Source organism: Arachis hypogaea, chromosome 12 (assembly GCF_003086295.3).
Source record: "Arachis hypogaea cultivar Tifrunner chromosome 12, arahy.Tifrunner.gnm2.J5K5, whole genome shotgun sequence".
Taxonomy (NCBI): domain Eukaryota; kingdom Viridiplantae; phylum Streptophyta; class Magnoliopsida; order Fabales; family Fabaceae; genus Arachis; species Arachis hypogaea.
Window position 1 is genome coordinate 101,227,184 of NC_092047.1, and position 27,621 is coordinate 101,254,804.

Sequence of the window (27,621 nt, forward strand, 5' to 3'; positions counted from 1 at the left end):
TAATAAGGTGAAGCAGTATACAGTCCACTTCACCTAGTTTCATGAGAGGTTCAGGGTGCTGCCAGATGATACTACGGAGGAGACCGTACGCATATATGCACGGTCTTATATTATGATGCTGCTTTCCACTCAGTTGTTCGGTGACAAGAGTGGAAACCGGGTTCATATACGGTGGTTGCCCTTTGTGGTGAGGCTTGATGATATGGGCAGTTATAGCTAGGGGTCAGCAGCGTTGGCCTGGCTATATCGTTGCATGTGTCGGGTGGCCAACAGAAACGTGAAAAACTTGGCAGGTCCCCTGTAGCTACTGCAGTCATGGATTTTTTGAATGAGCCTGCTCGCAGTAGACATTTGGCCCTCATGGATTCCAGCCGCAGACGTCTGACCCTCATGGATTCCAGTCCCAGCTACATGTAGACCTGAATGAGCCTGCTGGCAGTCCATATGACAGTTGGTTGGGCATGGGAGGGACGCCTGCATCTGCATATGGCGTCGGCATGCCGGTCGATCCTCCAGCACAGCAGCGCCAGAGGCCCGCCAGAGTGAGACGGGCCGCTCGATGTGGTACAGGGTCGCATCTTCTGGGCGCATTTGGACATGACTCTGACGATGAGGATGAGGACAGGCAGGAGCCGTAGCTTACTATTTTATGTTCTCATTGATGATACCTATGTATGTCGGATTTACCATGTACTTTTGTACTATATGTGTTTGTACTTAGTTTATTTCCATTGAATTAGGTGTATGTAATGTATGTTTTTTTGTTAACCACACACTTTGTTTTATGTTTATATAAATTGTATACTAACGCATAAACCGCTACACCCCTCTTGCGGTTTATGCACATTTTACGCCCACACGTAAACCGCAACAGGCGTAAACCGCAACACCCCTGTTGCGGTATATGCTTATTTCTCGTTGCACGTGATATTCATTTTTCATTTTGTGCATTCTGGTAAAATTAGTTTCCATATTATTTATTATAGTAAATTGCCCTGGATTTAAATTTAAATAACTATTCTTAATGAAAAGCATTGAGTATATATTTAAGGAATTCTTTTTAAAGAAAAAAATTTGTGTATTTATATGTCATCTTTTATTTTTGTGGTCAGTAGTGCTCACATCATAATTTCAAAGTTCATTTTATATTTATGTCAATTCATAAAGTATTTTACAAAAATTATGCTTAAATAAATTTTTTATCTTATAATTATTTTATTTTTTGAGATTTAAAATTTTGCATTATGTTTATTCAAAAACTATTTTTGTATTTTATTTTAATTCTGTTAGTCTAAAAGTACTAATATTAATTTTAATTTTTTAATTTTTAGAATAGATAAAAAGATGCAATTTTTTTTATAAATTAGATGATTCAAAAACTACTGATTATAAAAGAAGTTAAGTTTAATTATTGACATGTTAAAAAAGATTGTTTAATTAGATAAAAAATTATAAAAAAATTAATAAAAATATAAGAACAAATATCAGATAAAAAAAATTTCTTTCTACATCAAATTGATAAGATAAAATTTTTTTTACATCAAATTGATAAAAAAAAGGTTTAATTACTCTGTTGGTCCCTATAGTTTTACCAAATTTTTAATTAGGTCCCTATACTTTTTTTCCTTTTAATGGAGTCCCTACACTGCTTTAATTTTGTAATTAAGTCCTTCCTAGTATAAAAAATATTAGAGTTAACTGAATATTTTTTCGTAAATTGAAGGTACTTATAATTAAAAACTTAATTAAATCTTTGACTGCATGTATTTTGGTAAAAATATTATGTTAATTTTAATATTTTTAACATGAAAAGGACGTAATTACAAAATTAAAAACACTGTAGGGACCCAATTAAAAAGAAAAAAAGTATAGGGACTTAATTAAAAATTTGGTAAAACTATAGGGACTAATAGAGTAATTAAACGTAAAAAAAAAAGATAAAACTATTTTTTAAAAGGATAGAAGAATGACTGAAAATATAAATTAAATAAATAAACTAAAGAAAAGAGAAAATGTAAGTGGAAGTTATGCGTGAAACCGAATAAAATTTGCAACTACAGTGATGAAAGCAATGAAAGACGCTAAAGCCGATGTAATTGAGGCTGTTGAAAGGAAGGAGAAGGGCGATAATAAGAGAAACACATAAAAATGTGCTTGAAGAATAAAATTGGTAGATTTTTCAAAAAAATTAAAAAAAAACTAATAGAATAATTAGAGTGAAATCAAACTACTAGTGAGAGTACAAGGGATATTTAAATAAAAGGATATAAATTAAAACTAACGTAGAATTAAACAAATCATAAAGATGGTGAAGAATGTAAAGACATTGATAAAATAATATACATATATATGTTGGGAATAATACACCATTCCCCATTGAGAAAACACCTTTGACAGAGAAATAAAATAGACACAATCACAACACAAGAATTTAACGTGGAAACTCCAATTACCGGAGAAAAAACCACGGCCGTTGTCAAATGACAACCAGAGAATATCACTATGTGAAAATTGTTACAACACATAGACTTCTTTCTCTCACCGGCACCCCAGTACACCCACACTCTCTCAAAGCAAATATCTAACTACACCTCACAACACTCTCTAATAAAGAGTACAGAGGAAAAGAAAAATCAGATACAAGCTTAAAGTGTTTCTGACTGGTGCAAAAAACAAATGGAGAACTTAGCCTCATATTTATAGCCTAGGCCACCCACTCCATTTGCTATCCTGAGCAATGTGGGACTAATTCAACCAAATCCTAACAATCTCCACCTTGATTGAAATAGTCACACATCTTCAGCTTCCATTGTCAACACCGACAATTCTTTGCTGCCATTGTCTATACCGACAATCATAGTTCAGAGAACTATCATACTCCACCATGAAAGTATACTCACTTGGAATTAGACCACTCCAAGCATTTCACCTTGGTACAGATCGAAACCTTGCTGAAAATTCATGGTGCAACTTCCAAATTGGCTTTTCCTGGAAGTTCTTCAGCCATCGACTTAACTCCGCCACACACCTTGCATCTCAACGCCAACCAATGCCCGTGTGCAATTGTGGACCCGATTGCCACAACTTATCCTTATCCATGGTAGTGCGGTAATACCATGAGGATACTTCTTGTCTTCTAGAGAACATCATCTTCTCTCGTAGAGAGAGCAACCAGAGATCTTCTCCTTCAACGCCTTGTGCAAACCTGATTGTATCAACACATCCTTGACTTGTATTTTCCACAAGCCAAAATTGATTCTTCCATCAAATTTCTCTATTTCAAGCTTCACAGCACTTGAATATCCTGACATTGTTGCAACCGTATACTGGAATAGTATAACTCAACCGTGCACTAGGAAGGGTCCCCAGGAAAGAGAGGTGGGTCACAATGGACACACTTAAATACCAAGTCTTTCCTTAGCCAGAACCTTTCCAAACAGCACTCTCACAGTGTCACACTGCCTTCCAGCAACAATAACAGCAACCAAAGATCAACCTCAAGCCACAGGACAAAATTCTTTTCTGATGTGGAAGGTCAGACTAGGCTGCAACCACAGAGCATACTAAGAATAAATCCTACCGAACCGAAGCTCTGATACCACTTGTTGGGAATAATACACCATTCCCCCTTGAGAAAACACCTTTGACAGAGAAATAAAATAGACACAATCACAACACAAGAATTTAACGTGGAAACTCCAATTACCGGAGAAAAAACCACGGCCGTTGTCAAATGACAACCAAAGAATATCACTATGTGAAAATTGTTACAACACATAGACTTCTTTCTCTCACCGGCACCCCAGTACACCCACACTCTCTCAAAGCAAATATCTAACTACACCTCACAACACTCTCTAATAAAGAGTACAGAGGAAAAGAAAAATCAGATACAAGCTTAAAGTGTTTCTGACTGGTGCAAAAAACAAATGGAGAACTTAGCCTCATATTTATAGCCTAGGCCACCCACTCCATTTGCTATCCTGAGCAATGTGGGACTAATTCAACCAAATCCTAACAATATATATATATAAACTAAAATTAACATAGAATTAAACAAAACATGAAGATGGTAAAAAATGTAAAGACATTTATGTTCACTTAGTCCATTTTCTGATTTATTAACAATTTGCAGACACTATATTTTTTGTTAGGAGATGTGTTATCATAGTTATAGAAGTAACAAAACTGTTTTTATTTTAGTGGGAGGTTATTAGATTTTCATAATAAATTTTATGACTATTTTGTCCTTATAATTTACTTTATGAAATGATTTGTTAGAGGGTAAATATAGTCCAAAAAAATTGGAAACTAAAGTCGTAGTCAACTCTTTGTAATGACTTTATAGATTTTCACCTCTGGTTATATGGTACAAAGATTATATATAATATAATAAATGGTACATGTTCTCATATATAAGAACATGGGACTTAATATTACCCTTTTATGGAATTTTTCTACCTTAATAAAAGAACTAATATCATTTAGACTTAATGTTTATTTTTGTACTTAATAAAAAAACTAATATCATTTAACTTTAATTTTTAACTTTCAAGATACATGAAAAGAGGTAACCTTTTATGCATTAGATAATTTAAAAAATACTTATTATATAGGAAGTTAAAAATATTCTAAACTTAAAAAAATTATTTAATAACAAAATTAAATTTGTTCAAAATCGTAGGGAGAGTTAGAAAGAGAAAGAAAAAGTTGAAACTTTTTAACTAATTACAATAATCACTACCATCAAAGCTATTAAAATTGAGTATATTAAGTGGGGAATGGATCCTCTCAATTGTTAAAAAAATTGAGAATGTAAAGTGTAATCTCTAACCCTTTATTAGTGAGGTTTAAGAAGCAAACAAGAAGGACAAATCTAAAAGTGTTCTATCTCTCTTTATATAGTGTTTTACTTTAACTAAATATTTTTTATGGATAGTATTCAAATGAGGAACAAAATAATAAGAAGATTTTGTATTAGATTATGAAAAATAATCCCATCCTTATAATACGATGACATTATTTCAAAACATGTAAAATGAAATAATAAAGTATAGTTTAATTGATGTGCACAATAAAATAAATATGAAACTTATAAAATAGTAGTCAAATGTGAATAGCAATAGTTGCCTTCTGTTCTAAGGTGCTATATTAAACTGCGACTTAAATTTATAATTATTAGTTAAAAAATTTACAATTACGTACTATTTTTTTATTATTTTGGTTGAAAATAATATATTTTGATATTGTTTTTTAGGATTACTGACATAAAATTTTGATAATTTTAAAATAATTTAAATACTTTATATCTTAATTCTTTTAGCAAAACTTCAACAACTCATAAAAGTTAACACAATAAATAGTTATAAATTAAAGTGATAGATAAGAGTAAAAGTTGCGATGATGATACTTGATAATAATTAATAACGATAGGAAGAAGAGAATGTGAAAGGAGAAGAAAAAAATGAGAAAGGAGAACAAGGTAATATAATAGTGACGGTGAGACAATGACATGTATGTATATAGAGAATAATATATAGTAAAAGAAAAAATAGTATTTGATATAGTGAGGCGATATAATAAAAATATAAATTAATAATTTTGAAAAAAAATGCAATTAAACATAGTTTAAAGAATTAAATATAAAATTAAAATAATATTTTTTATCAATTGAAATTATACATAAAGATAAAGAGTGTTTTGAATATAAATTTTTATCTCAGCTTTAAATTAAATACTATTAAAAATAAATAAATAAATTTAATAACATTTTTAAATAGTTAATTGTAAATAATATTTTTAAAAATCTTTATTTTTATTTTGTTACACATAATAACAACATAATAAATTTGTTTAATATCTTATTTAATTTAAATTTATAAATTTTATACATTCTAAAAGTTAAATAATTTGTCACAAAGAAAAGTTAAATAATTTATAAAATTTTTATTTTTGTTTTTAAATTTTTTTTATTCTTAATGTTTTGATTATTTTATTAAATTTATAATTTTAAAAATAAAATCATAAAAATTAATCTCTTCACAATAATAGAAAAGCGCTAAATAAGCACATGTGTCTATTGAGCCGCTAGTAATAGATAAATGATACTAAAGGGGTTAATAGTCAAATTCGTCCCTGAAAGATCACTCATTCTTTAAATTAGTCCTCAAATGATTTTTTTAGTCATATTAGTCCTTGAAAGATAAAACGTAAGTCAAATTGGTCCTTCCATTAGTTAGATGATGACGTGTCAGGTCAGTGACACCTAGCATGCCACGTGTCACTTGATATGTAAAAAAGTTATTTATAATTAAAATAGTCCTTGAAAGTTCAGACGTAAGTCATTTTTATCTCTAAAATTTTTAAAATTAATCAAATTAGTCCTTATATAATTTTTTATTTTTTCTTCATAATATTAAATTTAAAATATTTTTTGATAGTACTAATTTTAATATTATTTTTAGATCTTAATAAACAAAATTCTCTTTACATCAAATAATAAAAATAATTAAATTATTATAAATTTGTTTTGTCATTTATATTTTAAAATTTTATATTTTCAAATTGTAATTTTTTTTATAGTAAAATTGTTTTATTTAACGAATTTATCAAATTATTGTTGATTATATATTTTAAAATTTAATATTTTAAATCTCACTAAATAATATAGTAGTTATTTTAAAATTTAAATTTTTTTAATTTTTAAAATTATAATTTTTGTTATTGTTTAATTTATATGGTAAAACTCAATAATTAAAAAATTAATTTGTTGAATCACTTCTTAAATCTTAATATTTTAATATAAAAAATTTATATAATAGAACTCAAATTATTGTTGAATCTTAATAACTAGTATATACTAAAAGTTTTAATATTTTGGATTTCACTAAATAAAAATAGTAGTTATTTTAAATATTTTAATCTTTTATTCAACAAATGATCCTACAAATCGGTTTTTAAATTATTGAGTTCTATCATATAAATTAAACAATAATATAAATTATAATTTTAAAAATTTTAAAAGATTTAAATTTTAAAATAACTACTATATTATTTAGTGAGATTTAAAATATTAAATTTTTAAATATATAATCAACAATAATTTGATAAACTCATTTAAATAAAAAAATTTCACTATATAGAAAACTTACAATTTAAAAATGTAAAACTTTAAAATATAAATGACAAAATAATTTTATAGTAATTTAATTATTTTTATTATTTTATGTGAAGAGAATTTTGTTTATTAAGATCTAAAAATAATATTAAAATTAGTACTATCATATAATATTTTAAATTTAATATTATGTAAAAATAAAAAATATATATAAGGACTAATTTGATTAATTTTTAAAATTTTAGGAATGAAATTGACTTACGTTTGGGCTTTTAGGACTATTTTGATTATAAATAACTTTTTTATATGTCAAATGACACGTGACGTACTAGGTGTCACTGACCTAATACGTCATCCAATCATCTGGTGACACGTGGCACTTAACATCGTCATCTAACTAACTGCAGGACTAATTTGAGTTACGTTTTATCTTTCAAGGACTAATATGACTAAAAAAATTATTTAAAGACTAATTTGAAGAATAAGTGATCTGTCAGGACGAATTTGACTATTAACCCGATACTAAAGATACAAAACGTGGAATCTAGAAAAGTGATATTAGAGGAAAGAATTGGCCAAAAGAAGATACCTGTTGTACTTGATGACGTAGACAAATTGGAGCAACTAAATGCTTTGGCTGCAAATCGTAAATGGTTCTGCCCAGGGAGTGTAATAATCATCACAACAAGGGATCAACGTCTTCTTAATTGGCTTGGAATTGACAAGGTATATAGGCTGGAAAAGTTGAGTGACAGAGAATCTGTTGAACTTTTTAGTTGGCATGCATTTAAGGAACCATTTCCTATTGAAGAATTTGTCGGGTTTACAGGTAAAGTGGTCTCCTACTGTGGGAGATTACCGTTAGCACTTGAGGTTCTTGGATCACATTTGTTTAAAAGGGGAATACAAGAGTGGATAAGTGTTTTGGAGAAACTCAAAAACATTCCCAATGAGCAAATACAAAAGAAGCTGAAAATAAGCTTTGATGGTTTAAACGATGACGAAGATCGGGAAATATTCCTTGATATAGCTTTTTTCTTTATCGGAATGGACAAAGACGAAGTAATTGATATATTGAATGGCTGTGGATATTCTACTGAAATTGGGATCAGTGTTCTCAGGGAACGATCTCTTGTAACAATTGACTCTAAGAACAAACTTAGAATGCATTATTTGTTGCGAGATATGGAAAGAGAAATCATTCGTGAGAATCTACCTTTACCCGAAGAACGCAGTAGATTATGGAATCCAGAAGAAGTTCTTGATGTCTTATCAAAAGACATGGTATGAATCTCATGGATTTTTATTTGATTTTTGAGTTATATATTGTTTCTTGGATCCTAATAAGAAATTGGGTTTCAAATATCATTTAAACTCACTAGAGGCTACAAATAATTATCTAACCATGGCATTTTGTTTTTCTGTTTATTTTATTTTAAAGGGAACAAAAGCTATTCAGGGACTTGCTTTGAAGTTGTCAAGGATGAAACCAATTCATTTGAAGACCAATGCTTTTAGGAAGATGAAGAGACTAAGATTGCTTCAACTTGGTGGTGTACAACTCGATGGAGACTTTAAATACCTCTCAACCGATCTTCGATGGTTGTCCTGGCATGGATGTTCTTCAGAATATACAACTATAGGTTTTGATCAGGGAAATTTAGTTGCCATTGACTTCAAATATAGCAATCTCCAGCTAGTATGGAAGAAGAGGCAGGTACGATTATTTATGATGTAACAATAAACAACTATGCTAGGTGTATTTTAAAAGGAAAAGTATATGTAAACAATGAAAATACTAAACAATGTGAACAATGGATATAGGTAGACAATGAAAATATTAAACAATGTGAACAATGGATATATCGGATGTTTATTTTACTAGGTGTGCGAATGGTTATTCTAATATTAAGATTTAGGTGGGTAATTTGGAGGTGTAGTGTGTTTTGATTTGATTGGTGGTTGTTCATGTTATTCAAAAAAGTTATTAGTTACCTAAGATAATCCTTTAATATTATATCATAAAATGGTTAAAATTTTTTAAATTGTAAATTTCATCAATATAGTATAGAGCAGGTAGCTTCTTCATTTATTTATTTTTTTTTATTGAATTTTTTGCAGATGCTAATGAAGTTGGAAATTCTCAATCTTAGTCATTCTCAATATTTGACAGAAACTCCTGACTTTTCAAACATTCCTAATCTTAAAAAGTTAATACTCAAACATTGTTCAAGGCTATCTTTGGTTTCCCATACCATTGGAGATCTTAAAAAAATTCTTCTAGTCAATCTGAAAGGTTGCACAAGCCTTCGTATACTTCCAAGAAGCATCTACAAGTTGAAATCTCTGAAAACTCTCATTCTTTCTGGATGTTCAGAAATTAACAAGTTGGAAGAGGATTTAGAACAGATGGAATCTTTGACAACTTTGATGGCCAATAAAACTGCTATAACACAAGTGCCAAATGCATTGATAAGATTGAAAAGCATTGTATATGTTTCTTTGTGTGGCTTTGAAGGATTGTCCCGTGATGTGTTTCCTTCAATCATTTGGTCATGGACCTCCCCAACAAATAACCTCTCACCCCAAATGCAAACATATGCAAATGTTTCATGTCTTGTTTCTTTAACTGTGCCAAATAATAGCTTCCATGGTACATCATCCATTATCGGAGAGCTCCCAAATATTCAGGGTATCAGGTTAGAAAGCGGTTCACAAATACAAACAACCGGAGATTTTACCTTGGATGCCATCAATATAAAAAATTGTAAGGAACTGGAAGCACCACCAGCCATATCACATGTTTTAAAAATGGATACCTCAGCCTTAGTTGATTGTCGCAGTCAAGGTGACATGTCTATATCAAAAGCTACCATCAGTTTCATTTTAATTCAAATGGTAACGAACTGTCCGGTCACAAAAATACTCAGAGAAAGCATTTCACAGGTTTGTTATATCTGTCTTCATACTATCAAATTTTATTTTCTTCTAATTTATTTCGTTTACTATATATATAGATAGATTCTTTCTATTTTTTAAAAATAATTTTAGCAAAAGTAGTATTACAAGATATTTATAAGGCATTTCTCAACTCTTAAACTAACTCTTGGAATTAGGTTAGTAAAACTGGAATTAATCTAGAGAGTATTTAGAAAGAGAGAAAACAAGAGCAAACAAAAGACCTTAGGCACAAATATTATTTGCAGAAAACTAACCAATGAATTGTTTATATGATCAACTGCAAAGAGAAATTAACACTTAGATTTGCAAATCATTAAAATATACTCTGTCATATCTTATACACTTATTACTTGAACAAGTGAAATTTGTATTCTTAACCAAGCATATGTTATTTTGAATCATTAATCATTCAGAAACTGGCTGCCAGTACCAGTGATGTGGGAGAATGTTTGCTCCCTGGTGACAACAATACTGATTGGTTAAGTTTCAATGGTGAAGGTTCTTCTGTGATTTTCGAAGTCCCTAAAGTGAAAGGGCATAATTTGAAGGCAGTGACATTGTGCATTGTTTATTCCTCCCCAGATATCATGACATATGAAGGCCTAATTCTTAAAAATCTGTTGATCATTAATCACACAAAGACCACTCCTTATCTATATGAGGGAGATACCTTGCTTTCACTTAGAGATGAAGATTGGCAGAATGTCATATCAAATCTTGAAGCTGGTGACAAAGTTCAGGAGGTTGTTGTTTTGGGGGATGGAATCGTTGCGAAGAACACTGCAGTTTACCTCATTCATGATGAGTCGATCGACCAAAACATTGATGAATGCCAAGAAGATGTCATTGTGAATAGCATGGTTGTTGGTAAGAAAGAAGATGCTTCTAATGTTGATGATATGAGAGATAAGAATTTCAGTGTCCCTGCTGTTGATGCTACACCTGCAATCAGTAATAAGATTCCTGTTTCCGGCACAGATAAAAAAGTAAGTGTGATGGATGTAAGTTTGTTACGTTCTATATTTTGACATAAACATAATTGTTGTCATTTTGGTTCTTGTAGTTCAAGTTGTTGGACAAATTGAATTGCTTCAACTGCAACAGAGCAAAATTGTAACAACTTAAGATCTAATTTTCAAGGTATGATATGATGGCCTTCCTATGCTGCTTTACTTCCCAGTTAGGCAAAATTGTAATCTAGTCTGGGTTTTCCTCGGGCTCCTTGCCTCAGCCCTGCTGCGCGTACAGCGCGGTTCTTGTGTCATGGATTTTTGCTATGAATCTCACAAGAAGTAAATAAACAAGCTGTAGTTTAAAATGAGAACGATAATGATGATTTCAGGTGTCTTATCTGCACAAGAAACTATATCTCCACCTTCTCTATCCAGATGGAGCTCGTTACTTGTATCTTGGCCTTCATGAATCTAATTCAGAAAAGACTTAATGTGGGTTTGTGCTTATTTAACTATTTGATTGCTGCATTTTATTTTCTAAACCATGAACTTTTTTTTTTCTGCACTTGTATTTAGGTTGACATTGGCATCATGAAAAAGGCTGGTGAATGGATGTAATAAGCATTGAAAGGATGTACGGCATTTTTGGAATGCAAAGAGTAAAGGGGCAGCTGAACAGAGTATGATGTTGGTGAGCACGACGACAAATGTGGTGTTAATTCTTCATACATTATATATAGAGAGCGTCGAACATAATCTAAACGTAGAATAGTAAAACGCTATAAATATCAGAGATCAGCAGAGTCTCCTTTATACTCCTTATTATGTAGAACTTAATCTTCAGAGTGGAAAAGTTTAGACTATTAATCAGAGATGGCTTGAGCAACATTTTTTTATTCTCCCATTAAAGCGTACTACTTAATAGCATCCTAAAAGTTAAGTGCACCTCTTGTTGCAACTTATCTGGAACCAATACTTACATCCCTGTCATCAATTTCACATTATATAAACAGCTTGTGTAAAGTTGGGTATTAGAAAAACTGATAGACTTAAATTTAAGTTGGTATCACAAGTGATAAACTAAAACCATATAATGAGTTAGATTTAATAGAAAGCAATAAGCAGAAAATTTAACTAAAACCTTTACGAGCATCGTGCATTGAAATGTTGTTTTGGGAAAAGTATGTGCAGAAATTTTTTTTAAAAAATGATCCCGAGGTTAGAAGGAAAACATATAATTTTAGATCTAGGCCACAAATTAAATTTTATCTTTCTTAGCCTACACTTACAACTTCAACTTAAATTGACAAGTGACAATACTCCTTGATAATCATACTCTCTGGAATTTTCGTTTTCCAAGTGACTTCAAATTTTTCTGAAAATAAGATATGAGCATTAGTTTTACACAGAATCAGCAGAGAAAATGAACAAAATAAGTACAAAAACATAGAGAAAGTAAAAGCGGAGAGAACTAATGTGTAATTGAATATGAAGTTTCAACAATTACATACTTCTTTATAGTATAGGCGAGTGTGAGCATATTATATAAGGTGGCAAAATGAATAAATGTACTTTTACATTTTTAATGACAGCAGAAAAGACTTTCTACAAGTTGATCATTTCAGCAGCAGTTAATTTGAAGTTCAAAATAATATCAGCACTCCCAAGATAAACTTAAAGGTAGTAACATAAAATATAGGAGTCAAATAAAAATGCAAATATCAACCAAGTCCTTAAAGTGCAATTTTGCTTTAAAAACTCTATCAAATTTAGCCTGCAACATAACATGGACGAAATAAATTTTATACTTTAAAATAATGTTCGTAGATACTTAGACAATTAGCACTTACATTGTTATCGCCACCATGAACAGTGAAATTTGCATATGCTACCATATCGTCAGCACAAACAATACCTTCAGCTTGTTGATCTGCATATACGAGATAAACTGCTATCTTCTTCACTGTGAATCCTAACCCCGCAACAACAACAATCTGCACTTTGTCACCAGCTTCAAGGTTTGATGTTACCTTCTGCCACTCCTCATCTTTAAGTGAAGCCAGTGTATCTCCATCATAGACATAAGGGGTGGTTTTTGTGTGATTTATGATAAACAGATTTTTGACAATATGGGCTTCTGACGGTACATTTTTTGGGGAAGAAGAATAGACTATACACAACAACACTGTCTTTAACCTACGCCCATTCACTTGAGGGACATGGAAAGTTACAGAAGAATCTTCGCTACTGTATGCTAACCAATCAGGATTCTTGTTGCCAGGAAGCAAACAATCTCCAGGTACTCTGGGACTAAATTTCTGCACAATCAAAAAAACATACTTTAGAATTGGAATGTAAATGTAAGGTGTAAATCTCAAACAGTTAATGTTTGAATCAAGTGAATAGGTTGACAATAGAGACAAACCTGAAAAATATTCTCTCTAAGTACCTCTGTGACAGAACAACTCATTCCCATTTGGATTAAAATTAAATTCAAGGAAATTTCATCTTCAATAATGTCATGTTTGCTGCAACAACCAGCTAATGATGAGGTACTCCTTTTTGAGACATTTGATGCACTTGATGTTACTATCATTTCATTGCAGTTTGTGACTTTAAAAGTATCATCAGAAGCTACATCTGCTATTTGAAGTTGTGAGCCACACTCCAGCCCAACATTCTGAACCTGTGGAAGCCCTCTGATGATGGATGATAGGCCTTGAGAATTTCTATTTGGAACTATTAAGGAAACAATATTTGACTTGGGGTGAGAAATTATTTGTTGGAGAGGTCCATGACCAAATGATTGAAGGAAACACATTGCGCGATAATCCTTCAAAGTCGCACAAAGAAATAAACACAATGCTCTTTAATCTTAGTAGTGCATGAGGCACTTGTGTTATGGCAGTTTTATCTGCCATCAAAGTTGCCAATGATTCCATCTGTTCTATGTCTTCCTCTAGCTTATCAATCAATGAACATCCTGAGAGAATGAGAGTTTTGAGAGATCTCAACTTGTAGATGCTTCTTGGAAGTACACGAAGCCTTGAACACCCTTTCAAATTGATTAGAAGAACTTGCTTGAGATGTTCAATGGTATGAGAAACCGAAGTCAACTTTGGGCAATATTTGAGTATTAACTTTTCAAGATTGGGCATATTTGAAAAGTCAGGAGTTTGTGTCAAGTGTTGAGAATGACCAAGATTGAGAATTTTTAGATTCTTCATCATCTGCAAGAATTTTAAGGAGATGAATTCAAGAACTAAAAAAAAACTAGATTTGAATATATGAAAATTCACTTGAATTGTTTTTAGAAATTTGTTAATAGGTATATACTTTTTTTTATAAGAATTTCATTAATATGAGAAAACAGAAATACAGAAAAGGTGGGGGAATAGAGTTCCCATATAAAAAAACAAAACACAACACAAACACCTATAAAAATGCAAAGCTCTCCAATCTTTCAACATGTCTAAAAAGATCACGAGCTTTGTTTTTCTCACTTTTTCTTGAAGTTTTCTTTGTTTGAAGTTTGCTATGTTCAACCACAAAAGTAAATAAAACTCAGAATTTATACCTGACCCTTCTTCCATACTAGGTTGAGTTTGCTATATTTGAAGTCAATGGCAACTAAATTTCCCAGATAAAAGTTTGCAGTTGTATATTCTGGAGGACATTCATGCCAGCACAACCATCGAAGATCTGTTGAAAGATATTTAAAGTCTCCAACAAGTTGCACATTCGCAAACTGAAGCAATCTGAGTCTCTTCATCTCCTTAAATGCTTCTGTCTTTAAGTGGGTTGGATTCAGTGACTTTGGCAGGTTCAAAGCAAGTCCCTCAATAGCTTTTGTTCCCTATAAATTATAGGAACCAAAAAGTAAAATTGGATTAAGGGTAGCTAAAAGAGCACTAAAAAATTGAAAAAAAAAGTCAAATAACTAAAACTCCAATCAGGTAGAATCATAAAAATTCAAGAGAATAGAATATAATTGAAGTTCCTCTCCCTTGTTTGAAAATATAATTGAAAAGGATGAAACAAAAGTTTTCACAATATATCATTGTTGTTGTATGAATTTGAAAACATACTTGAAATTCTTACCATGTCTTTTGATAATACATTAAGCACTTCATCTGGATTCCACAACCTACTACGTTCCTCAGGTTTCATTGGCAAACTCTCGCGAATAATTTCTCTTCCCATGTCTCGCAGCAAACCATGCATGCCAAGTTTTCCCTTAGTGTCCACAGTAATAAGGCATCGTTCCATAAGAATATTTATTCCAATGTCAGCTGAATGCCCGCAGCCATTTAATATATCAGTTACATCATTTTTGTCCATTCCAATAAAGAAAAATGCTACATCAAGAAATATTTCTCTATCCCTATCATCACTTAGACCATCAAAACTTATTTTAAGCTTCTTCTGTACATAGTTGTTTGGAATAGTTTTGAGTTTATTCAAAACACTCCTCCATTCACATACTTTCCTATTAAACAGATGTGACCCAATTACCTCAAGAGCCAGTGGCAATCTCTCACAATATGAAACAACTTCATTAGCAAGTGAAGCAAACTCTTCTTTTGGACATGGTTCTTTGAATGCATGCCAGCTAAAAAGTTCCATGGATTCTTTGTCATTTAACTCTTTCATACTATATAACGTATCAACTCTAAGACAACGAAGAAGATGTTCATCTCTTGTTGTGATGATTATTGTGCTCCCAGGACAGAACCATTTATGACTTGCAGCTAAAGAATTTAGCTGCTCCAATTTGTCCACATCATCAAGTACAACAAGTATCCTTTTCTGGCCAAGTCTTCTCTCTAATATTGATTTTCCAGATTCAGTGTTTTCAATCTTTATTTTCGTTGTCTTGTAGATAGCAGAAAGAAGTTGTTGTTGTAAATGAAGAATTCCATTATCTTGATCCCAAACTTCTCTTATATTTAGGAGGAAACACCGACCTTCAAACCCACGGAAAATTTTATTATAAACCGCTTTGGCAATGGTTGTTTTACCACTCCCTCCCATGCCCCATATACCAAGTAGTAGAGGATTTTCTTGTTGCTGGTCTTTTAATAGTTGAATCACCTCTTCAACACGAGATTCAATTCCTACGGGATGATTAGCAACGAACAATTCCTTCATTTCCAGCATATGAGTAACTTGTTCAACAATGTTCTTAATATCCTTACTTTCATTCCTGCACCGTAGGCACTAGAGATTATACACACAGTAAGAGAAGATTTACAACTTTCTCAAGGTGTTTTAGTTTCATTGTAAGTATAATGTTGCTTAAAGAAAATAAACACACGCAAGTTAGACAAAATTAAGTTGAATTGTATCAGTAAGAATTTCATATGCTTTTATATCGGAAGAAATTTTAAAGAAAAAGAATCTTAGTATGCAATTCTTAAATTTAGAATTTGTCCAAACTTTATATATTTAAACACCTGTAGATAGAATAGAGAGATTCCTGCAAAATATGAAGGATATTAATTAATTTACTTGGATTTTCGGATGACAAGCCCTGCAATGCACCCAACTTCACGGAGTGCTTTCCTCCAACTCTGCTCCTTGCCTCTTATTTTGTCCGGGTATCTTCTCATAAGATTATCAAAAGCTTGTCCAAACTTACCAGTCTGATTTCGCACTTCCGAGGGATCTATATGGTAGAATACTGGCAGCACCTTTTGAGTTTTATTTTTACAAAATATCATGATGTCTTCCAACTCTTGCAAACACCATCTTGAAAATGCATAATTTGGTGACAAAATAATGATATAAGTTTTAGACTCTCCAATTGCTTTCAGAAGCGAGATTGAGAGATTTTCCCCTCTTGCTAGCCCGTTTTCGTCCTTGAAAACATAGATACCAGCATTTTCAAGAGATGCATAAAGATGTGAGATGAACTTTGAGCGAGTTTCTTTGCCTCGAAAGCTCAAGAATACATCATATGGCCTTTGCTGCATAAGTTTTTAAATGTTAAAATAAAACACACTGAACTAACTTTTGGACAAGTATTAAATCTATGCAGCATACACTATAAACTGAATTAAAAGTTTTTTATTCCCTAGTAGGATACATTCACCTTAAGTAAAAGTTTTTTAACAATTTATTATATTAAAAAGTTTATTTTTATTGTTAATGAATTTATTTTGGTAAAACGGGTGGCTGATTAGTGGCTGATTTTCAGTATGCACATTACATAATTATTAAAAATAGGGTGGAGAGGAGTGAAATTTCAGGATTAAGGGATTTGCAATTGTTTTTCTTTTTGTTATGTTCCAAAAAGAGTTTCAAAAACAAATGGCAACTATGAATCAATTTATGTGCTCATAAACCATAACATCGTACAAACCTGAGGCTCAATGGATGATTCCTTCATATACATTTCTCTTCCGATTTCTTGTAGCAAACGATTCATGCAAAGCTTGTCCTCATCAAACCACACAAGACTATGCTCTTCAAGTCCTTTAATTGCTATTGTTGCGGCATAATGTCCAGCTTCTTGTAATATCTGACTTATATCATTTCGATTCATTCCAATAAAGAGATGTCTCAAATAAGCTAGTTCAAGGAATATTTTCTTTTCTTCAGATCCAACAGAATCTATGTTTTCTTTTAAAACCTGCCATACATCTTGAAAGGGGAATCTTTTGAAGCTGTCCAATATATTCTCCCACTCTTCTATACTTTTTTCAGATACAGCAGAGCCAACACACACAAGAGCCAGTGGCAGTCCATCAGAATATTCAATTGCATAATTAATAAGACCAGAAAAACTTCTTTCAGGAGTGGCTTTGTTAAATGCGCTCCAACTAAAAAGCTCAACACATTCGTTGTAGTCCATTTCTTTCACTCTATATATATGATTAACTCCAATCGCATGAGGTCGATCATGTTTAGTCCTTGTCGTGATGATTATTATACTCCCTGGACCAAAGCCTTCACGAGTTACTGGCAAAACCTCCAGCTCTCTTTCACTTCTCACATTATCAAGGATAAGAAGTACCTTTAAGCAACGAACTCCTTCCCACCATAACTTTCTTGTTGAGTCAAAGTTATGCGCTTTTCTTTTAACTTGGTCTCTAAAAAACAAAAGAAGCTCCCTCCTTAGATAATCCTCCTCCCTATCCTGGATGTCTGGGACAAATTTCTTCACCTCGAAATTGTGGCTAATTTGATTGTAGAGGGCTTTGGCAATTGTAGTTTTACCTATTCCCGCCATTCCCCATATTGCTATTATGAGGACACCATCTGCTTTCTGATTGTTTAAGAGTTGAATCAAATCTTGCACACGAGAGTCTACTCCCACCGGATGCTTTGCAATGAATAATTTCTTTGAATCTATCAAGGATGTAACATGTCCAACTATATGGCTCATAACTTTTCTGTTATTACTGAAAAAATATAAATATAAAGCATAATCATTAACCAATAATACAAATTATTAAGGATAGGGGAATGTTAGAAGACCGTGAGAATTTATTGTTTTGGCCATTAGTTAGCTATCAATGTTTAAAATTATAAGATAAAACTAGACATTTTAATTTTTAATAAAAAATTGTTTTAAAAATTTTTAAAAATTATTTTTATTAGACAAATTAATTTTTGTGTCATTTTAAAAAAAATAATTTATCTTAAATCATAGTTTTTGAGAATATAATTATCTTATAATAAAATTTATTAACAACTTATTTGTCCAATACACCCAATTGGGTTATCCGAAAACGACAGCAAGCTTCTAGAAGCAAAAGGGGATCAAGGCTTCTACGTATACCATGACATTATGCCAAAATGGCTCAAATTGGTCAATACAGTGCGTGTGAAAATTATTACCCACACATTACTCCAGTCTATCTTATATCGTTCATATTGATTTATCTTGATATAAAATTTTAACCTTTTTCCCTTTTCTTTCTGTTTTCAAGTTATAGTTATTATTTAAGAGAGCTTATTTTCAAACCGAAACCAATCATTTCAATCACTTTGATCTAGTGGCGAGGACTTTGAATAATCTGCAGGCACCAAGTCGTAGATCAAAAGTTTCAAATCTCTCCGTCATCATTTAAACGGGGATTTATGATTGGTGAAAACCATAGCAATTTTCTAATTCATCTAGAAGCTCGATGAGCAGAATGACCTCTATAATAATTGCACAAAACTCCATTCCTATTCACTCCTCACACTCAAAACCATAATCGCAATCCCTTCACTTTAACCTTCTTTCTTACTTCTAAATTAAACTCAACAATTTATCTGCGAAATTAAACAATTTTTGCTTAACATGGGTAGTGAAGAGTGTAATTTGCACATATTCTTCTTTCCTTTCTTAGCTCATGGCCACATGATTCCCACCGTTGACTTTGGTTTACCTCAAGGTAGTATCCGCGTCAAAACCGTCGAGTTTCGCCCAGTTGACTTTGGTTTACCTGAAGGTTGCGATAACGTTGACTTTATTCGTTCATCGGATAAGATTCCTCTGTTCTTTGAGGCCACTAGGTTTCTACAAGAACCATTTGAGCGGTTATTGATTCAGCGTAATCCTGATTGTGTTGTCTCTGATATGTTCTATCCATGGACTACTGATTCTGCTGCTAAGTTTGGGATTCCTAGGATTATGTTTCATGGAACTAATTTCTTCTTCATGTGTGTTAGTGAATCTACCAGACTCTATGAGCCTCACAAGAATGTTTCTTCCGATTCGGAATACTTTGTCATTCCTAATCTACCGGATGAGATTAAAATGACAAGGATGCAGATGCCGCCTTTCGCTTTGCACAACGAAGGAAAAGGCACGCACCCCATCGCCAAATTGTCGAAGGAAGCAATCGAATCAGATAAGAAGAGCTATGGAACAATGGTTAATAGTTTCTACGAACTGGAGAAAGATTATGCAGATCATTTCAGGAATGTTCTTGGAAGAAAAGCATGGCATATTGGACCTTTGTTTCTTATAAACAAGGACGACACTCAAGACAAAGCTCAAAGAAGAAAAGATGCATCTATTGATGAAAATGAGTGTTTGAAGTGGCTTGACACAAAGAAGCCCAATTCAATTGTTTATGTTTGCTTTGGAAGCATTGCGAATTTTCCGGATTCTCAGCTAAGAGACATTGCTATTGGTCTCGAGGTGTCGGGGCAACATTTCATTTGGGTAGTGAAGAAAAGCAAGGAAGATGGAGATGAGTGGCTACCGGAGGGGTTTGAGAAGAGAATGGAAGGAAAGGGACTAATCATAAGAGGTTGGGCGCCACAAGTGTTGATTCTTGAGCACCAAGCAATCGGAGCCTTTGTTACTCATTGTGGTTGGAATTCGACTTTAGAAGCAGTGACTGCTGGGGTGCCAATGGTAACTTGGCCTATTGCGGCAGAGCAGTTTTACAATGAGAAATTGGTGACTGAGATTCTTAAAATCGGAGTGCCCATTGGCGCGAAAAAATGGTTGAGATTGATAGGGGATACGGTTAAATGGGAGGCAGTGGAGAAAGGTGTGAAGAAAATAATGGTAGGAGAAGAAGCAGAGGAAATGAGGAATAAGGCTAAAGTGTTGTCTCAGTTGGCTAAGAGCGCTGTGGAAAAGGGAGGATCATCGTACTCTGATTTAGATGCACTCGCCACTCATTGTGGAGTTGGCTTCACACAAGCAATGATTTCCCATATTTTAAAAATAGATTACTCGTTTTAATTTAGCAACTTCAGTTGTAATTTTAAATCACAAGGGTATTTTCTTGCCAATAAGTTATAGCTCAAATGATATATAATACCATATATATATATATATATACATATTAGTTTAAAAAAATCATATTTTTATGATGAAGTAATGTCATTTTTATTTATTATTTCAACAACCATGTAAAAGGGATCTGTAAATCCCACTCCCCCGAGATTGTGTTTATAAGTGAAACAAAGAACCAATCTCGACAAGTGGAAGCAAAACTTCGGGTATGCGGCTACAAAAACTGGCATATTGTTAACCCGGCAGGAGTGGCAGGAGGACTTGTGCTAGCTTGGAAGGACAGCATCAGTGTTCAAATTATTAGCAGTGGAGAATTTTTTGTGGCAGCCGAAATTAAGGAAGTCGGAAGCAGTGAGGTATGGCCGTTCATTGGTGTCCATTTGAGTTGTTCAGAACAAATTCGATCCTTACAGTTTGAGGAGCTTATAACAATGAGCCAACACATGGAAGGAAAAGTGGTAATAGCAGGCGATTTTAATGCTATAACAAGCCAAGCGGAAAAGGAGGGTGGAGGCCAAAAATCAGCAACCACCATTGCAACATTCACTAATTTTATTGACAGTAACGAATTGGTGGATATTGGAATGGTGGGGCACCCTTTCACGTGGACAAATCGAAGACAAGGGGAGGATTTGGTGAAGGAGAGGCTTGACCGCTATTTAGTTGGGATGGAATGGAAGTTGAAGTTTCCGAATGCAGTGGTGCACAGGCTCACAGAGTCAGGCTCGGATCATGCTCCAATTTTGATGGAAACCGAACCTCAATCCTGGCATAGTAAAAGGCGGTTTAAATACCAGGAACGTTGGTGTGGAGAAGAGGATGTCAAGAGAATTGTCAGTGAAGTGTGGAGAATGGAAGTTGTAGGCTCGGCTATGTTCTCCTTGGCCCAAAAGTTGAAAGTTTGTAGACATAGACTAGTTCAATGGTAGAAAACTCACAAAGCAAACTCCCGGAAAGAAATTGAAGACCTTCAAGCTAAACTAGAGGAGTTGCGGGTGGCTGGAATCAATGGGGGAGAGGAGGTTACCAGTTTGGAAGAGAAGTTGGAGCTGGCATATTTGAAAGAAGAGAGCTATTGGCGAGAAAAATCTAGAATCAAGTGGCTAAAAGAAGGAGATCAGAACACTAGATTCTTTCACCAGAAATTTCAATCAAGGATGCGAAGGAACAGAATTTGGAGATTAGTGGGGAGGGACAATGAGATTGCATCGAAACCGGAGGATATTGCAAAGGTAGCTGAGCACTACTTTTGCGATATTTTTACTTCTTCTTGTTCGGCTGATCCGAATCCATACTTAGAGGATTTGGAGTCTAAGGTTACAGCTTCCATGAACCGTAGGCTCCAAAGGCCAGTAACTATGGACGAGGTCAAAAGAGCTACATTTAGTGTTCATGCTCAGAGTGCTCCTGGTGATGACGGGTTTACAGCTAAGTTTTTTCACTTTTTCTGGGATATAGTTGGAGGTGACATTTTTAAGGCAGTGAGAAGTTTCTTTCACAGTGGCAGAATTTTAAAAAGCTTCAATCATACTCAAATTTGTTTGATTCCAAAGGTGCCAGATGCCAGTGATATGACTCAGGTATGACCGATCAGTTTGTCTTCAGTTATGTATAAAATTATTTCTAAAGTTATGGTGCACCGATTACAATGTATTATGAATAAAATTATAAGTCCAAATCAGAGTGCGTTTCTCAAAAGAAGACTCATTTCAGATAATATTCTAATTGCCCACGAATGTATGCACTATTTGAAAAATAAGAGAAGTGGGGCAGAGCATGAGATGGCTATTAAACTAGACATGAGCAAGGCTTATGATAGGGTTGAATGGCATTTTTTATGGTATATTATGGATAAGCTGGGGTTTGATGCTAAATGGATTAACTGGACTAAGAAATTGGTAACGACTGTTTCTTACTCTGTTGTTGTGGAAGGTCAACCATTTGGCTATTTTAGGCCAAATAGGGGCATCCGACAGGGTGACCCCCTATCTCCATATCTCTTTCTTTTTTGTGCAGAAGGACTTTCCTTCTTGCTACACAAGGCAGAGCAAGACAGATTAATTCAAGGAGTTCAAGTTAATCGGAGATGCCAAACAATTAATCACCTTTTGTTTGCTGATGATTCAATCCTTTTTTGCAAGAGCGCACCTAATACAAGCCAAAGCATTCTAGAATTGCTAGAGACCTATGAGGGTTTTAGTGGGCAAAAAGTCAATTTGAATAAGTCGGCTATCTTTTTCAGTCACAACACTCCTCAGAACACAAGACTAGCAGTTGCTCAGACACTAAATATTGAACATATCGGAGCACAAGACAAATACCTGGGACTGCCATCTATAGTTCAAAAATCAAAGAAAGCAACCTTTGGAGCTATCAAGGATAAAGTTCAGAAGAGGATTATGGGTTGAAAAAGAAGTATATTGTCATCAGGTGGCAGGCACACGCTATTGAGAGCGGTGGGGGAGGCGATTCCTATTTATACACTCTCTTGTTTCAAGCTCCCGGACACGCTGTTGACTGAGATTCATAGCATGCTCTCGCAATTTTGGTGGGGTCAAAAAGGCGCAGAACGAAAAATGGTTTGGATTAAATGGGACACAATGACGAGACCAAAGAAAGATGGAGGGCTGGGGATCAAGGATCTAAGGGCGCAAAATTTGGCTTTATTGGGCAAGCAATGTTGGCGTCTAATGAAATACCCTAACTCTACTATATCAAGAATGCTCAAAGCTAAATATTTCAGATATACAGATTTCCTACATGCAGAGATAGGAAGCGTACCGTCATGGGGTTGGAGAAGTGTTCTTGAAGGGCGCAAGGTGATCGAGAAAGGCTTGTTATGGAAAATAGGCTCTGGCACTAATGTTCGCATCTTCCATGACCCCTGGCTCCCACCACCAGTGCCCCTTAATGTCCCTCAAAATGCACTCACAATCCCGCCAAATATGCAAGTGTATTACGTTAGTGCGTTACTAAATCCTGATAGAAGTTGGAATAAAAATCTGATTGAGTCGATTTTTTCAGTTGATATATGCAATAAAATTTTTTCAATCAAACCAACAGAGGAGGAGGATGAAGTTAATTGGTGCTGGACAAAATCTGGTATATATGAAGTTGGGTCAGGATACAAAATTGCTTATGGATTCTTTCATTCTCCTACTTCATTGAGGTCCCAGAACATACACAACAGAGTCTGGAATAGCATTTGGGAGTTGAAATTACCACATAAAATTAAGATTTTTCTATGGAAGAGTCTTCATGAAAAGCTTCCGGTGTTACAACAAGTTCACAGCCGGTTCGCATCCACTCCTGTCACTTGTCCAAGATGCATGTTGAAGGCTGAATCAATTTCTCATGCTTTGTTCCAATGCCCCCTGTCTTCAATAATATAGAGCCTAAGCTTAATAACCCCTGACCTATGGATGAGAGAAGAAGAAACTTTTTTCAATTGGTGGCAACGAGTCTTATCCTGGGCAGTGGCTCAATTCGACGGTAGACAAAAGACCCTCCTTATAGCGGCGTTGTGTTGGAGCACTTGGAAAGCGAGGAATCGGTGTGTTTTTGAGAAGGTAATAAGCCCAGCACCAGAGATAGTGAAAGAAGCTAGCAATTTAGTGCGTGAACTCGTGAACCATACCTGATAGATGCTACTTTTTCTTTACTCTTACTTTACTCTCCTTTAAGCTCTTAGTCTTTCAGTCACAGCTGATGATAAATGGGAATACCCAATTCTTTTGTACTTCCTTATGGAAACACTTTTATTTTATATTAATAAAATAATATTTATCTTTGGAAAAAAAAAAAACCATGTCATACAAATACTATGTCTTATCATCAATTATATTTTATTTTATATAATCAATTTGTTTATAAAAAAATATTTTTTTATTTTTTTTTGTTTGCATTCTATTTATATGTTTGCATATATTAATGTTATTTTCATTCTTTAGATGTTTGGGACATAAATTGATATTTTTTAATCTTTACTTAAAATATTTTTTTAATTTCCTACCATTTTTTACAGTAATGTGTTTTGCATTCATTAATCCTTGGAATTCTAATTTCCAACCTCTTGCGTTTTTTTTGTAAATAATTTAAAAAAATGAATGAATGAGAATGAAAAACATATAAAAATGTTATATTAAATTTAAGAAATTTTTGACAATTAATATAAGAGATTAAGAAATAAAGAGTAGTAAGAATCTTAATATGTATAAGTTGTAGAATTTGAATATTTGTAACTGAATTTTTTCATAATTATCATTATTATGGCATTTTTAATGTATATTTATTACATTTAATTAGTACTTGATGTTTCAATTGAATAATAATAGATAAAAGTTTTTTGTTTTAATTTTTTAAAAATATTTTACTAAATAGTGATTGGTTGATTTTAATCTTTTGCCAAATCATTAGAATTGCTGATGTGGCATACTGGCATCATTAGCAAAGAAAAGATGGCTTAAATTCATTGCGAAGAAAGTTAGTATCAGCTTTTATATATTATAAATAGATATGTTGTTGGATTACTAAATTAAAGATACTAGAATAAAGAAATGGAAAAGTATATGGAACCAAAAAGTTACCAGCCAAAAACTAAACAAAACCACATTAATTTATATTAATAATTAATTAATTTTAAATTTTTTAAATTCAAAATTTAAAATTTAATTAAAACCTAATTAAAACTATAAAAACCTTCCTCTTCTCTCTCATATTAACCTACTCACCTCCAACAATCACACACACAAATCCCTCTCTCTCAGGTTCTCTCTGCCTCCTCACTGGAACTCACTCCTCTGTAACGGAGTATGTGCTGCAAGGTGCCGGTTATCATCTCGTTCAAATCTCTACCGCAGAGCCTATAGAACTTGCTGCCAGCACTGCAACTGTGTGCCCTCGGGCACCGCCAGCAACCAAGAAAGAGATGCAGAAATTTAAATAAAAGAAAAATTTTTCTTTTTTTCGTTTCTTTTTTTTTTTTAGCTGGACTAAACAAAAGAAGAAGTATAAGAGATGAAGGGAGGTGGACGGACAGAGGAGGGGGGCTCTCGGTTGGGGTCGGGATTTGGTTTCAGATGTGGTTTTGAAAGGATGAACGGGTAGTTTAAGAGAAGGGTGTTGACCGCAAATTACACACTTGATGTTAGTCAAAAGGAATTTTTAAATAATTACATAAATATAAAAAAAACATCCATTTAATATGAATAAAAACATCCTAATATTTAACAAAAGAAATATCCAGTTATAATTTAAAAAAAATTATGAAATTTTAAAGAAATAGAGACATTCACATTTGTAATACAAAAAAATTCGAAAAATATATAAAAGAACATCCATTTAGTATGAAAAAGAAACATTCTGATACTTAGCAGATATATATTAACTCATAGAAATTTTGAATTCACCCAAACGTATTTGGCTGGTTTTTGGCTAATTCCCTTTTGCTTCCCTAGCATTACTCTAAAGAAATTGATTTGATGGCTAAGCAATGGTCAAAATTAATAAATTTTGGAAAAAATGACAAATAGGTCATTAACCTTTTGATCAGCGGACATTTAAGTCCTCGAGAGTTTGAAAATACATTTAAGTCTCTGAGCTTTTCAAAACCCAGACATGATCCTTCATGTTCACTTGGGTCCGTGAGACCCAACCAAAAAATCAAACATAACTTTCGTTGTAATGATCTAGTTGATACGAATACATACGTGAGAGAGTTTTTAAAAATGGAACAAATTAGATCCAAAAATTAATGTGTACATATTTTAAAGAGGTTCAATGACTTAAATATATTTTTAAATTCTCAAAGACTTAAAAATTTATAGACCAAAAAGTCAAGAATCGATTTATCTTTTGATCTCAATTTTGATAGCCCCTACGAAAAATGTTAGGAAGCAACACTTTATTTTTAATTTTTTATTCAATTAGAATTTAGAATTTACTTTAAAATTAGTCAAATGTTGACAAAAAAAAAATAATAAATTTTGTTAGTCGCTCGTTTTACTCGTTCTCTCTATCTTTGTTTTCTCTCCCAACTCTCTTCAAACCCTCTCACTCTCTGGTACCTTCACAAACATTGTTCAATATGCACATTTATCAGAGGAACATGATAAGAATTGAATGACAAAATCACGTTCCACTCTAGTCTCCAACAAGCCAAAGATACTCAAAAGGTCATGGCTCATCAAGAATAAAGATCAAAGCATCAAAAAACATGGGAGAATTTAATTACCAGATATCTGGAAGAAACCTGGGTAAAATGGAAGCAGCTTGTCGAAGGGCGGTCCCATAACTCAACATCCTGTTTTCATCCCTTGGGATTCCTTGCAGAGTTCGCGACAAAATCTCCCCAAAATGACCGCTCAGATTGCATACTTCGGAGGGATCCAAGCAATAGAACACGGGCACAACCTTCTGAACTTTCCTCCGATGACACTCCATTATTTTCACGAGTTCTTGCAAGTACAAGGTTGATTCAGCATAAGCTATTGTGAAAACTATGATAGAAACTCTGCATCGTTCGATTGCGTCAGATATATTAGTCTTGGGCTCGGTGCGGTCTGCTAAAACATGCAGTCCAACACCTTTGAGTGCATCATAGAGACCTGAAATAAAAGGATGAAGGAACTGCAATCCGGAACTAATGTACACATCATATATGAATTGGGGTTCCTGGTTTTGGGAAGACATAGCAGCGACTGGTTAAAAGTGATGCTCTGACTCAAATCATATACAAGCTGAGGCTTAGGAGGCTTATGGAGGAGGCTGGAAGATCTTTTGTCAGTTCGTAGGAAGTTAGAGAAGAAGTAAACAGACTTCATACCTTCTTTGTGAAGCAAATC

The 27,621-nt window shown here is 33.3% G+C and overlaps 3 protein-coding genes across 3 annotated transcripts; 2 read left to right on the forward strand and 1 right to left on the reverse strand.

Moving 5' to 3' along the window:
- Positions 1 to 461: 461 nt before the first annotated feature.
- LOC112727915 (uncharacterized) lies at positions 462 to 11,752 on the forward strand. Its single transcript, XM_072208373.1, has 8 exons — positions 462 to 634; positions 7,615 to 8,401; positions 8,559 to 8,834; positions 9,239 to 10,063; positions 10,492 to 11,064; positions 11,142 to 11,218; positions 11,421 to 11,523; positions 11,608 to 11,752. The coding sequence occupies exons 1-6, from the start codon at positions 462 to 464 to the stop codon at positions 11,193 to 11,195; spliced, it is 2,688 nt and encodes an 895-aa protein (XP_072064474.1). The 3' UTR covers positions 11,196 to 11,218; positions 11,421 to 11,523; positions 11,608 to 11,752.
- Positions 10,361 to 27,621, reverse strand: LOC112727914 (disease resistance protein RPP2A-like). Its single transcript, XM_072209575.1, is given in 9 exon segments — positions 10,361 to 12,406; positions 12,882 to 13,349; positions 13,457 to 13,796; positions 13,798 to 14,261; positions 14,609 to 14,887; positions 15,133 to 16,237; positions 16,543 to 17,000; positions 17,396 to 18,437; positions 27,012 to 27,621. Coding segments are annotated over 9 exon segments (4,659 nt in total). The 5' UTR covers positions 27,470 to 27,621; the 3' UTR covers positions 10,361 to 12,361.
- LOC112727916 (probable UDP-glucosyl transferase 73B6) lies at positions 19,110 to 20,778 on the forward strand. Its single transcript, XM_025777856.3, has one exon. It carries the CDS (start codon positions 19,325 to 19,327, stop codon positions 20,723 to 20,725), a length of 1,401 nt encoding a protein of 466 aa, XP_025633641.1. The 5' UTR covers positions 19,110 to 19,324; the 3' UTR covers positions 20,726 to 20,778.

What these genes read in the sequence shown, in the direction of transcription:
- LOC112727915 (XM_072208373.1), top strand. Translation starts at nt 462, where the DNA reads ATGGGAGGGACGCCTGCATCTGCATATGGCGTCGGCATGCCGGTCGAT. An exon ending in ATGTCTTATCAAAAGACATG is followed by an intron (nt 8,402 to 8,558) that starts GTATGAATCTCA and finishes TTTATTTTAAAG; the next exon opens with GGAACAAAAGCTATTCAGGG. An exon ending in TAGTATGGAAGAAGAGGCAG is followed by an intron (nt 8,835 to 9,238) that starts GTACGATTATTT and finishes AATTTTTTGCAG; the next exon opens with ATGCTAATGAAGTTGGAAAT.
- LOC112727916 (XM_025777856.3), top strand. Translation starts at nt 19,325, where the DNA reads ATGGGTAGTGAAGAGTGTAATTTGCACATATTCTTCTTTCCTTTCTTA.